Raw genomic sequence first — 14,051 nt, forward strand, 5'->3', positions numbered from 1 at the left:
TGGAGCGGAACGTCACACGAGGGAAAGGTTAAAACGCGCCTCCTGAACTTCCTCCGAATATATTCGCAGATTTTTATTCGGACAAAGAAGACGGTTTCTGTACAAAATGCATCACATCAACAAATGTACTTTAAATTTACAATCAATACAGGCTCACCAACTGTTTTCGAAACCGGCATGCAAACGAATAAATTGCTAGTTCAGTGTTACGCCTAAACAAAGATGCAATGTATAGTCACAAATACCCGTTACGACGTTACACACAATGCTTACCAATTGTTTTGACAATAAACCACAAACACCGCTTTATTAAATGGCACGAACACTCTAAGAATAAACAAAGCAGTGTAAGTAACTTGTCTTGGCTCATTTACCCAAGGTACAACGAATGGCATCTTAGGCCATTGCGTTCAAATAGCAATCAAGGTTAACGATAATACAGTTTATCCAATACGCATAAGCAACTCACCGATAATTAAGCTCTCTGCGACATAGAACCGTGCTCCACGGAAGTCAGACACAAAAAAGGACTTAACCACGTTTTCAGTTCAACAAAACTACCAGTTAACTGTTACGTCACAAACTACAATAGACTGCAACAATTATAGTAGTGAAAGAAAAAAGGCACATAAATAGAAATCAGGCAATTGCTGGCAAATAAGATGTAACATACCCCCCCACAATGTACGAATACAAGATGTACATGTCAACACAACAAACAAACATCGGACAGTAATTGCGAAAACAGTTCACTCGCAACTAATCACGCATCGCGACGTCGCGGCACAATAAGCACAATTTTGCGATTGGGCGTCTTAACACACCAGTGTGAGTCTTGACGATCACCTGACGCACAACTCCTTTCCGATCAGGAAGTTCCTCAATCACTCGACCCAGGAGCCACTTGCTGCGGGGCTGGTTGTCATCCGCCACAAGAACCACGTCATTTACCATAAAAATTCGAATGTCCACTTGCCCACTTCGATCTGGGCATGAGCGTAGGCAGGTACTCGCGAGACCATCGCCTCCAAAACTGATCGGCCAGGTATTGTACCTCACGCCACCGGTTTCGATGGTAACAGTCCTTCCCCGTGAACAGTTCTGGGGGCATATTCGGCGCTGCACGTTGCAGCAGTAAATGATTGGGAGTAAAGAGCTACTCATCCTTCGGATCGAACGTCACTGGGACCATGGGACGGGAGTTTAGGATTGCCTCGACCTCTACCATCAGAGTGCACAACCGCTCATCAGACAACGTCTGTTCCGAGAGCAGGGCGTTGAGAATTTTGCGCACAGAGCGTATCATGCGCTCCCATACCCCACCCATGTAGCTGGCAGTGGGGGGATTAAAGCTCCATGCAATTTCGCGTTGTTGCAGATATTGGTGAATCAGCTGTTAGTTCCACTTCTTCAGTTCTTCGTGGCTCCGACGAAATTCGTGCCGTTGTCGCTGAAAATCTGGTTTGGACGTCCACGACGACCGATGAACCGTCGAAGGGCTCCAATAAAGGAGATGTCATTTTTGTGTTAATTTGTACAATTCGATTACTTCGCGTACGTACGCATCTGTTATTTTTTGGGTTAATCACTTCGTTCTCTACGACAGATAGGTTATTCTCTGACATATGTGTTAATCGATTTTGGTTTTAATTTCTCATTGACGTTTCATAATAATCCGTCCATATTCGCATTTTTCTCATTCCGATGATATCATAAACACCGCCACACGGCCTTAAGCTAAGGAGAGAAAACGAGAAAACGGACTGAGCGAGACAAACGCAATTAAAGTATAACTCTCGTCGTTGCATTTAACGTTGTTTTGAAACAAGGTATGTTTGTTTAGCGTTTTATGTTTTGATTAAACAGTCGCAAAGATAGTTTTTTGGCAGATGTTTTTGGTAGTCTTAGGAGTCAGATACACGGCGTATTCATTTCTCTGCAAACGGTCCCTGCAAGACCAAATCTTCGCTGAAATTAATCGTAAGATTTCTGAAAACTGAAATACTAAATTTGGATAGATTGCTGCTTGGTCGCTAGACGGGTATTCGAAAAATTTGAGGTCCTCCTTGTCAACCTTCCACGGCCCTCTAGCGGCCGCGCTCACAGTTTAAGAACTCTTGATTTAGACAATATTAAGGCGTGCTATGCAAATTGCTGGGCCGACGTTTGAAAGACGCCTTTTTGGACATCGCCAGGTACATTTGTAGAAACGGACCGGTTGCGTTCAGTGCCTTCAGTAAGTTGTTTATTGACAAACGAATATAAAATAGAGCAAATAATTTGAATTTTGTGATGATGTCAACCTCAAGTTTGTGAGAATATCATCCTCATCTTCCTATCATCTTCGTTTCTGGGAAGAAGGTGAGTGAGGAACAGGAGGCGGAAATTTACACGTTCGAACAACATGTCCTCCAGAAGATGATGAAGAAGAAGGAAGAAGAAGACAAAGACGAACATCTCATGACAATGATCGTTGAGCAGTAAGTTGGTTAGGATTCGAATCCACACAACAATGACTTTAAACCGATTCTTCTGGATCAAACGTTTGCGTTGAAAGAACTTGATTTAATTCACAACAAATCGAAAAGATTGATAGGATTTGCTTTAAAAATGATGAATTTCTACCGCAAAGCCTTACTCCCATCTTTAATCTTACAAAACAAGTCCTTGCCTTGGGATATTTTATTTCAAGTGGCCGTGGTTCCTATATCATAGAAGATGTTGTTTATGCTTCGATCCCACTGAAAGTTTAATTCGCCCTGTAACTAAATGTATTTATTTCAGGCAACATGAATTGCAACTACAAGTGAAGCAATTATTAAACCTTGAGAAAAGCCGAAAAAGTTCCAAACTTCAAAAGGTCACAAGTTGCCCTATTACCACGTGAACCATGACCTTGAAGCACAAACGAAGTCAAGCAATCGTGTCTAGTGCAAGCATCACATAAATGAGGCAGCTTGTGTATTTGTAATTGACTAAACGTCTTTTTTGCCTGCGTTTGTATTTCTTTGCCATTTTTCCATTTTCCGTGTTATGTAAAAATGTTTTTTTTCATTTGAATGATTTCTATCATTGCTGTTACAGACTTTTCTTTATTGTTTCTGCACTGATTTCATTAAGTTCCGTACCGGCTACGTCAGTGCCTTATTACAATTTCTGTTTTCAACTTTGCGATTTTGAATGATTTCATAACTTAAACATTCTGCTTTCCTTTGAAATTCTTTTAAAGTGTAAACTATTTATTTAACCAGAAAATAAAAATTCCGCGTGTATTTATTATCCTGACTGGAATCTAATAATTGATTTATTAACTCTTACAATGGATCAATTTCAACACACATACTTCTAGTAGTTGGAATTTTTATTGGTTTCTTTTTTATTTCATCGTCTCCAACCATTGCACGTCAACAACGTTTCAATTATTGCACGTGGGTGATGATAACAACCAATGACCACTGGGGTCGACACAAATTCCACGCTAGACCATTCGGAATACTTCCTGTACATGGACAATAGTACGACACAAAATCATCAGGTGGATAGTAGAATTTTTTCGGATAGAAATCAATTCCAGCGATCGTTGGAGGAAATCGACATCCTGTAAAAAACTTGAGATGGTTAAATGTTGCAAGAAGTGTGATTGCACTGCCTTTGCTTAACCTGAAACCTAAGAATACTTCTTAAAACCGATAATATGTTTGCAGCACAATTGTACTACTTCATGCGTGTGCGGTACAACTTACAGCGTAAGTATTCGTTTCTCCCCTAATATAATATGTTGGAACATTACAAGACAAGCTTTCTCAACACGTTTGTTTCAGCCGTCCACGTGGTCAGGTAATGAACACGGTGATCACCCAGCTAAGAAACCGTTTTCAGAAACAGAAAACTTATAGCCACCAATAATGTGACAATAAACAGGGTCGATTTATTTTTCCATTGGTTTAGTTAAGGTAGGGTTTGCTTACCTTCCACACCGATAAGTAGAACAGCAACCAGCAGACACGATAATAAACGATTCAATTTCTCCTTTAATTTTACTAAAATACCAATCGTTAGATTATGACTCGAAATAGAAGAATTAGATTTTAGTAAACAATAGCAATGTCGTATGTCATGTCATATAAGTATAGGGACCCATGAACATGGCATATGTCATGGACAGAATCATGCTTAGCCCATCACGACCCATGCGAGTATAAGGGACCCATGGACATGGCATATGTCATGGACAGATTCGTGCGTGGCGCACCAGGTTCCATGCGAGTATAGGGACATGCCTATGGAACGGAGTAATTTCTATGGAAAGGCTTGGTCCTATCCTCATTCTTACAAAATAGGTCCTTGCACCGACACATTTTTAAAGCCCTGGTGCTTATATTATAAGAGATGTTGTTTGCAAATATGTTCCATTATGTTCTTCATGGAGATTTCACAATGTAAATTGTGGTAATGACATAGACGTTTTGGGAAATAATTCCACCTGAAACTAAATATATAGATGTGGTTTTGGCAGAGAAACTTGTCCATAAATCCAACTTGAATTCTTCAGGCGATTGTTTAGCTTGTGTTGCAAACTTACAGACTTTCTTAAACACTATTGTAAACGTTGCCATTTGTGCTGTTTATGTTGTGACGTAATTACGACAAAGTTGAGAAATTGACGGCAAAATTTGGAAGAGGGTAGATCACATTTTAGTGGAACAAACTCCACAAACATATATACATATTTATCTGTAAAATCTGAAAATAGACCAAGGCCAAATATTTTTTAAAACCGATCACACAATGAAATAGTTTTCGTACAACGCTTAAATATTCAAAAGCATCAGTTTGTTTGAAAATTTATGTGTTACTCAATGTTTGATGGTCAAAATAAATTTTGAATTAATTTAACTGAAAAAAAATCAAATATTACTTGCTGATCACTCAAGCGTGGGATAAGGTGGTTCCCCTCCGATGTGACATTAGTTTCGTTCTCGGAAATGCTGCAAAAATTAAAAACAATTTCTTTGCAAAAATTTACGGTTGTACACTAGACCCGGTATTTCAGTTACTGTCAGTTTAACTTTTTGTCTTCATAATGAAGCGAACACAAGAAGAAATAAACTTGCATCACCAGAAAGTGATGAATTTTTTAAATAAGTAAGTTTAATTTATGGAGATTTGCTGAAGTTAAACTATTGATGTTTTAGTGACAGAAAAGAAACAAAACGATTTTGCAACAGAACACTTTGTTCCCAAGGAGAAAACTATTCAATACATGATGCTGTTGTTTGTTCTATGTCAGATTATTTCAATGCTTTACTTGGTGTTGAGGTAAGTGTGTTTGTTTTGTAGAAATATTATGAAACCTTAGTGTTTGTCTTTTAGTTGTCCCCTGTCTGTAAATACTTTGTTACAATCAAGCAAAAAATGTGATTTAGACAACAACAAAAAAAAACTCTTTACTTTTTAAAATTAATTTAGTTTGTTGACAAAACTCATAGGTCATGTGGTATAATATCTCAACAATTGAGCAACATACCATAATATATTATATCTGTCTTTTATGAACAGACATACCCAGAGTTGTTCACCCCCTTTAGTTTACACCAGGCCTCCATAACACATGGCTCCATCCCGACATCCAGCTCATGTTTTGACACAATTGGCTCAGTTGCAACAGCTTAGTCTAGTGTTTGCATATCTGATAGACATTGGTTTAAGTTGTTACAATATTAAGGTTTAAATTTTTAAGATGTTAAGGTGAGTTTTGTTATTACTCGACAATTACATTGGCTGAACTTTTGCAACTGTGCTAGAATGCAACTTACTAGATTGATTTATTTTTTGCTATGGCCCTTGTAATGTTTTTATTTGAACAGGACTGATGTATGTTATTATATGTAAATTGCATGCCATATTCTAAATGGTAAAGTTTTGTCAGTTCTTTAGACCGGATTGTGTGTGTTTGTTGTGATTGGTTAACTTTGTTTTCTTATAGATGCGCGAGAAATACTCAAGACTTTATCAAGGTTGACAATATTCCACCAAAAAGACTGGAAAGTGTATTGGATTATATTTACACTGGCGATATTGAAGTAACAGAGGAAAATGTGTTGGAAGTGTTGGAAGATGCTGATTATACACAGATGGAAGGTATACAAGTTTTAATCTTCACTGATGTTAATGTGTTAAGAATGAATATTTCAATATATATGTTCTACTTGTGTATCATTTTATTTGTCAACCACGATAATTTTGCATATTTTAGGTTAATATTTTTGTGTTTGACTATTGTCACGTTGTTGACACCAGGGACAAAACAAATTATTTGTAATCAATGGAGAAGTGAGAACAGATATTACTTCTGAATTAGAGGCGGTTGAATTTTGTTTTATTCACACTTTCAGAATTGAAGTCATTTTGTTGTCGAGTCATCCTTAAAATGATTTCAACCGAAAACTGTTTGAAGCTAAGAGCTTATGCTACTCGATACAATCTTGCTGATGTGGAAAAGAAAACAAACCAAATGATTGTTGATAACATTGCAACAGTTGTACAACATGATGATTTCATGCAACTTGATGTTGGTGACATGTCTGCAATCACCAAACAGAAAAACAAAGGGGTATTTTATGATTCATTTTCTTTGTTTTTTTTCCTGAATTTATAATTTATTTGTTTATCTACGCAAGTTGGCAGGTTTTAAAGTTGGGTCAGTTTCCCACCCACAGATTTTAGTTCTGGATGTTGTTTGTTCTTATTTAGTCACAAATGTAACTTTACAAATGTCAGTGAACTTTTCTGCATATCTGAGTTCATTTCATGACATGCAGTGATGTGATATTTGCAATAAACCTAGGTTATAATCTAGGGGTTTCTTATCTGCATGTTTTTCAACAACTTAATATCAAAACAATAATGCAAGTTTTTTTCTGAAACATATTTGTTTTAGGTAATTTTGGAAGTGATTTTTTTGTGACATTTTAAGTTTCTGTTCATGTTCTTAGGTTTAAATTTACAGTTTGGTGCAGACATATCATATTATTAAGCTTTTCATGGTAGCTTGCCTTTTTATAACATATCGTTTGTTGAATGTAGATGGAAGAAGCTGTTTTTACTGGAATGGTTCGATGGGTCAATTACAATCCTTCCCATCGAGAGGATTTGTTTGTGAATCTTTTCTCACAACTTGATCTTTCATCTATTTCCAACGACTTTATAACAACTACAGTTAGAAATGAAGTAAATTGTTTAGAGTTAGTATAAATATAATTGGTTTAGAGGTTTTATTCCTTTCAGCCTCTTGTGAGAAGTAACATGGATTGTGCCATTGCAGTCATGGATGCTTTATCAACAAACATTGAAAAGCCAGGAACAAGTGGAAAAGCAACTTCTGTCCAAAAAGGTCTGATGTTAAGAATACTTTTCTGTAGGTTGAGATTAATTAAAGATCTTAAGCTAAATCTAAACTGGCCAATATAGAAAGATGTGCTTAATCAAAAATGTATTTAGAAATAATGTTGTCAAAGGCAGTGTCCCAATAAGTTTGTTAGTTCCATAAATGTAATTAAAAACTTAACTGAAGCTTGTGCAACAAACATATTAATGCTATTTAAAAAGATTAATTAACAAAGCAACAACCTCACCTAAATGGAAAATATATTTCCATTGTTATCACCATAATTATTTATTTTACACAAACAAAAACCATAACTAATGTTTATGTTGCAGATTTGTCAGGATTTCTTCTCATTGGTGGAGAAGATTCAAAACGAGATTGTGTGAAATGGAATGTTGCCACAAAACAACATGAACATTACCCAGTATGTACATTGCTTGCTGTCGTATTGTTTTGCTTATTTAACATATTTTCCCATAAATGCACATGGTTTTTGTATGTTCAAGTAAATGCAAATTTGAACTAAAGTTACCAAGACAGCAAATGTCCATTAACATTCAGGATTTAATGTAAGAAAAATTATGCAACATGCCCTGGTTTAGTGTCAGTGCCATTGACTCAACAAAATATGTTACTAGTTTTTAGATAGACTTTATATTATTTAGTGAAACATGTAAATCACTTTGCCTTGCTGTTTTGGTTTATTGTCATCAAATCTTGTTAAGAAAATGATCACAGACAGAATGAACTCAACTTCAGTTAAATTTGGTGAAAATGTTTATGTAATGGGTGGAGATGGTCCAACACAAAGTTGTGAGATGTTGAATTTGGAGGAAAGTAAAAACTGGGTACAAATTGCTGATTTATCGGAAGGTCGACGTTATGCTGCATCTGCTGTTGTTGGAGGTTGGTGTGGTTATTTCTGAAATTGTTGATTACTAAACCAGAGGCTGTTCCAGGAATAAATGGTTGGGGAAGCCCCCCTCACAAATTGCCATAGCAATAACAAGTAACGTGGTGGCAGACAAAGTGTTTTGTTAATATTTATTTCCACCCTATACTAGTGTGTTTTGTGTGGTTTATGACTATCTTCTCATCTCTCAACCAACTCATTCTTACTCCTCACCATAACTTTTGTTAGTAATACCACAGAGAAAAATTGTGGATTCTGCCACGACTACGTCAGCAAAATCTTTTTGTACTTTTAATATTGTTACTGACACTTTACTGACAAGTTACCAATTTTTGAACACAAAATTGTTCAACTAAGTGTTCAGAAACATATGGTGAATATTTGGTGAATATTTAAATGTTTATCAACAATTATAACTTTTCTGGACAACCTTGTTTTAACTAATTACAAACAAATTTAGATGACTTGTATCTCACGGGTGGTCAAGGAAAGCATGGAGCATTTTCATCAACTTTGTGTTATTCTGTACAAGAAGACAGATGGAGATGTGGTTTCGACATGTTACAACCAAGATATGGACATGGAATGTGTTCAATTGACAGTAATAATATGTCTGGGTTCATTTGTGTGAAGATTATTCTCATTACTGGATTCAGGTCTAAATAATTGGCATGCATCTAAAGCAATAACATAATTAACCAGAAACCATAAATTAAAGTAATCAGTAAATCCACGCTATTTACCCCAACAATATTCACTCATGGACATAAAAATGTTGTGAACGCCGGCCTTAAACTTACCAGAAATGCAGGAAATATTCCATCTTTATTTTGTAGTTCTTTATGACATGAATTTGAACTTTAGTATTGATTAATTTCAATTAAAACCTTGATTGAAAGCTGATCGCTTATTTGTACGTTAAACGCAGTGCTTACCTCATTGCTTGTTACGTAACATTACAACATAATCGTAATATGACGTCACAATAAATATTAACACAAGCGATTTGGAAATTTCTTCAGATGTTTTGTATTCTGTGGGCGGATGGAATGATGGCAGACAATCCTTACAATCATGTGAATTCCGCGATATTCGTGTTGGAACCTCCACAAGAATCGCTTCTCTCAATCAAGCAAGAGGTCATTTAGCATGTGAAGAAATTAAAGGGAAGATCTATGCAATTGGTTAGTGATGAAAAGTTAATTAACTGTCAGTGGTTTTTGTGTGAATTTTATAAAATACAAATTCATATTCGTCACCGGTGAATGTATCACGTGATAAATATAATGGAGTTTCCTGAAAAGAATCCTAAACATAAAAACTGGTAGATATAACTATAAAGTATTAACCTAAAAACAATAAAAAGTTTTACTTTAAATCTGTCAGGAGGTTTTGGCGATCGTGGCTTCCTGCAAACAGTTGAAGAATACGAACCTAGAGTCAACAAATGGAAATATGTTTCTCCTCTCCTAAATCCTCGTTGGCTTCACTCTGCTTGTGTTATTGATGGGAGGATTTATGTTGTGGGTGGAACGAGGTAAGAATTGATATTATGACGTCACTATAGTCCACTGTTTCCCGTTTTATGTGAAAATGTAAATGTTGAGCAACTGGGACAAGTGGGATATACGATGTTGTACTTGATTAACAACTTGCATAAAATGTTTGTTAAATTTAAACTTAAAACACTTTGTATTATACAAGGTTGTATGCGTGGTTTGGTTTAGTGGTGTAGGGGTCTGCGGGTGTGCGTTGGTTTGTTTTTGTTAACTTATAAAATTTACTTTTAGTGAAAAATGTTGTAGAAAAACTTACCTATGTTTGTTGTGTGTCTGATTCATGAAACTGTATCATGTTTGTTTTATAGGAGCTTGGTTGGAGGACTCACATCAGTTGAAGTTTACGATCCAACCTCAGATGTCTGGACACATGCTTTTGATCTTGACAAACCAGTTTATGATGCGACTGTTGTTGCTGTTTAATATGTTTCTATATTTGGTTGTAGTTGATATTTAACTGAGATTGATCACGGACAAAAATGCTCGAATAAAAGTTTTTATGTAAAATATCGTTTTATGCAACTTTAACCAGTTTTTTTTAAATCATGTATTTGTGTTTGCAAACCGCTGTATTTTGTGATAATAGCAGATATCCGCAAAATAGCAATTATTCCTTTTGTTGATTTCCAACGTGATTCTGCTACGAATTTATAATTCCAATACTACAATAGGTGAAGGTGTACAATATGTTCAATGCATGTGTGCCTTAAGCATCTTGTTTTCCCTTGTGAATTATCCAGTGCTAATCCGCGCTATATGAAGTCCAAAGCAGTCCGTTGCAACCTTCACATGGGCGCCTGACTCGCCAACCCTTTTGGTTTTATCGGTGCCCAAACTATTTTATGTTTCATGTTCATATACGTTGTAACTTGTAAAAACAAAAATGATTTGATTTTGTCAATAATTTGGTCTTCGCGGAAGGGAATGTTTTTTTAAGTGCGGGACCTACCATGAAGGTCTGATTTTGTCAAAATTCGTTTGAATTTGTTATTAAAAACCCCCTCCCCCGGAATATAAGATAAAAACAGCCACTACTTCAGGCCGCATCTCTGTATTTCTATGGAAAAGACTTTCCCGGTTGGGAATTGCCCTTCTCGAACTCTGTCCTGCGTAACAGAGTAAAATTATGTGTAACAATGCAATGGGTGATGCATGGGCGCCAGTGTTTTGGTTGAATGAGCGCAGATGAACAGTCTGTTGCCTGGGCGATTTTCAGCGTGTTTGGGGCAGTTTTAGTTTGTTTTTCAGGGTTATTAGTCGGGCAGTAAATTGGTAGAGGGTGCTGTTGTACATGTAGCTGAAAAACTACCCAAATATTGAGGTTTGTTTTGTGAAAAAATGAATCACAGAAAGTATGTTCAATTTGTGATTTTCTGTCAGTGCGGACCCTCAATTGGCAAGGAATTGTGGCCAAATTTATAATCGAAATAACTACTTAAACTGCTCCCCCGGGGGCATTTTGACCCTCTGTTGGCCATTATTTTGGTCAAAAAAGCAGAAAAAAGTGTAGGTTTGTTTTGTGAAAAAATGAATCACAGAAAGTTACCTCCATTTGCGATTAAGTGAAGCCACCAACCCTCCTCTACACAATTCATGAAGAATTAGATGTCTTGTAATTGTCTTGGGGCCCCACCGGGGCTGTTTGTACACCCCCTAGGACTGACAATTTAGCAGTTAGCCTTTGCAAAACCCCTCAATGTGCTGTCTTAATGCAGCTGCAATAATTTTTTTTCTGTTCAGCAATAGTAGTCCCCCTTCATGAGTCATCAGACCCGGCAATTGTTTTTGGCAAACAAGAGAAACTGTAACCAGGTGCACAATAACAAATGACTTCTAAAACTCAATTTTTGGGATTTAATTTAGAGATGCGGCCTTCAGGATAAATAAACAAGCATGTATAAAGCAAAATTTACGTTTAGCGAATGCATAAATTATCGAGGAACATTAGCACGAAACACCAAAAGCGACAATTTACTTGTAGGCGAAGAAAAACGTAAGGAGTTAACGGCAAACCTGGATGTGGTGAGAGCTTTTTCTGTGGTCATCAGCCCTTGATCGTGTGGATAATAAATATTTTTTGTACAACTATAAAAAATCGTAAATATTAATATCTTTTGCGCCACTTTGTAAACTAACTTAGAGAATTAGGAGAACAAATTTGGTTACATTGCCTTCTGATTCACATGCAGCGATTTCATATATTTAATTATAAAAATTATATTCTTTGACAATTTTTGCTTTGCCTAAACGCAATTAGTTACCGCTTCACTAAACGCGTTTTATTGCAGAACTCCCATCCATAAACACCACCAACGCATTTTCAGCCAATCTTTACATTAAATTGCATGTGACGCGGATAAATAAAACATTTTAATAATTAAACTAAGAGATGGTTATAACTTGAAAGAAAATTTTTTGGTAAATGAAGTAGATTGATACGGCGACCGGCCTTTGAGATACAGCTGATCAAAGTCGCGTTCTTGCCGCTGCGAACGAAATCGTGCGAAAGCGAGAATATTGTTGCCTGACGTCATAGAAGGCGCTTCAGTCGTGCAAGTGCTGGCTGCAAGCCTTATGCATAGGAATGGGAAACATTGTAAACCTGTATTAAAATCCAAACACAGCGATCTTCAGACAGCTCAGATCGATTTATTTAGAGAAAAATATATTTCGCCTAAAACGGCATCATCAGTTTCTCCATTTACCAAAACTTATTCAAATGTAAACCTGGTTTAGTATAGTTTTGCATTAAACAGGGGACAAAAAGTGCAACAAACGGATTTTGATGTTAATTTGAGCTGCAGACAGATGACCACTGTTTCGACCTATTATGTCTTATTTAGTTGTGTAATAATAAAACAGTTACTGGGACAGGGTGTTCTTGTGGTTAAATCTTTTGTGATTGCTAACGTGATGCATGAACTTTTAAAAACACTACAGAAACAATAAACCGTCAATTAAGCAAATGATAGAAGTAATTGTATTTTGAGGCTGGCAATTCCGCTGAGAAAAACCGACCAAATTAGCTGATAATGCCTCACAATTATTCTGTATAGAACCACTTTTTACTTGGCAGTTGCGTTACCTACGAATTCGTGTCATAAATGATTGGATTAATTTGCCACAATCAACCACTAATGTATTTTTCGCAATATAGTTTGGAACTAATAATGCTGGAAACATCAAATTAAAGTCAACACAAAGGTGAGGTTAAAGTTATGACATAAGAGCCAAAATGACGTCATGTAATGTCACTGAGCAAAGAAACGCACCATCCCCGTTTAATCGTACAGAGTAATGTCGTTGCTGCTATACCCTTTGGTCTTCCGATAATGAGGCAAATAGCCTTTGGTTTGTGACGTCACTGTGACATATTTTTGTATGATGTAAAACCTTAAAAGTAATTTGTGGAACCTCCTGTTCTTGAAACTATTCGATATCTGCTATCTCCTATCTACACAATGCATTTTTTGACGCAAGTGCCTTGTTTGGCGTCAAATTCGATACAGCGAAAAGGGTGTTTGGTCGCCGTTACTTTTCGTGCAGTTTTCTACATTTTTTAGTTGACGTAGAACCGAAAAACTTTGAAAATATGTTGGTTGTAGATGAACCTTTAGTTTTACGCAAAATTGCCATGACAGGTGACGTGCACTAAGCATTGTGACGTCAGACCTATTAATGAAGCGAAGTCAGTTCATGCATGACTAGTTACCTTTTCCATGAATTTTTAACAACTTTTTAATATGACCATTAATTAAATGAATTCCAATTGATGCGCTTGGCTGAGTTCAACAACAGGTAAGTTACCACAATGTTCGCGTACCTTCAACACTGAGAAGTACAACAGCGTTTAAACGTGATTTAAAAAAAACATCCCCGGATATGACTCAAGATAAAAACAGCCACTACTAACAAGATAAATAAACAAACCTGTGTAAAGCAAAAGCTGTTGGCGTGGTTTATATAAAAATTAATACATTGTTGTGTTGCCATATAACCTTAGTATTGTCTCCAGGCCTGGGAATAATGTGGTCCTCAGCGTTAGGCGACAACTTATGGTACGCGGGTAAAATATTCCTGTGTATTGCTTTGTTCTCAATGTACATCAGGTGTTTCCAAGTCTATTGTTGTGTTGCCATATAACCTGATATATGATTCACATGCTGCGATTTCTTATATTTAATTATAAAAA

The 14,051-nt window shown here is 36.4% G+C and overlaps 1 protein-coding gene across 3 annotated transcripts; it reads left to right on the top strand.

Annotated features, from left to right (window-relative positions):
• The first annotated feature begins 4,997 nt into the window (after nt 1–4,997).
• LOC145917788 (kelch-like protein 7) lies at nt 4,998–10,806 on the top strand. 3 transcript variants are annotated; one of them, XM_083003071.1, is made up of 12 exons: nt 4,998–5,145; nt 5,196–5,319; nt 5,987–6,141; nt 6,396–6,613; nt 7,087–7,230; nt 7,288–7,393; nt 7,720–7,811; nt 8,113–8,293; nt 8,761–8,901; nt 9,323–9,484; nt 9,690–9,837; nt 10,168–10,806. In XM_083003071.1, coding segments are annotated over exons 1-12 (1,587 nt in total). In that variant the 5' UTR covers nt 4,998–5,144; the 3' UTR covers nt 10,283–10,806. The 3 variants fall into 3 exon arrangements, with proteins under 3 accessions (XP_082859197.1, XP_082859196.1, XP_082859198.1); XM_083003070.1 differs by having other exon boundaries at nt 9,687–9,837; nt 10,168–10,782; XM_083003072.1 differs by lacking the exon at nt 4,998–5,145 and having other exon boundaries at nt 5,236–5,319; nt 5,560–6,141; nt 9,687–9,837; nt 10,168–10,781.
• Nucleotides 10,807–14,051: the final 3,245 nt, after the last annotated feature.

Source organism: Ascidia mentula, chromosome 1 (assembly GCF_947561715.1).
Source record: "Ascidia mentula chromosome 1, kaAscMent1.1, whole genome shotgun sequence".
Lineage (NCBI taxonomy): Eukaryota > Metazoa > Chordata > Ascidiacea > Phlebobranchia > Ascidiidae > Ascidia > Ascidia mentula.

Excerpts from the sequence above, each read along its gene's own strand:
- LOC145917788 (XM_083003070.1), top strand. Across the intron at positions 6,614-7,086 it reads CCAAACAGAAAAACAAAGGG|ATGGAAGAAGCTGTTTTTAC; the intron begins GTATTTTATGAT and ends TGTTGAATGTAG. Across the intron at positions 9,838-10,167 it reads TATGTTGTGGGTGGAACGAG|GAGCTTGGTTGGAGGACTCA; the intron begins GTAAGAATTGAT and ends TTTGTTTTATAG.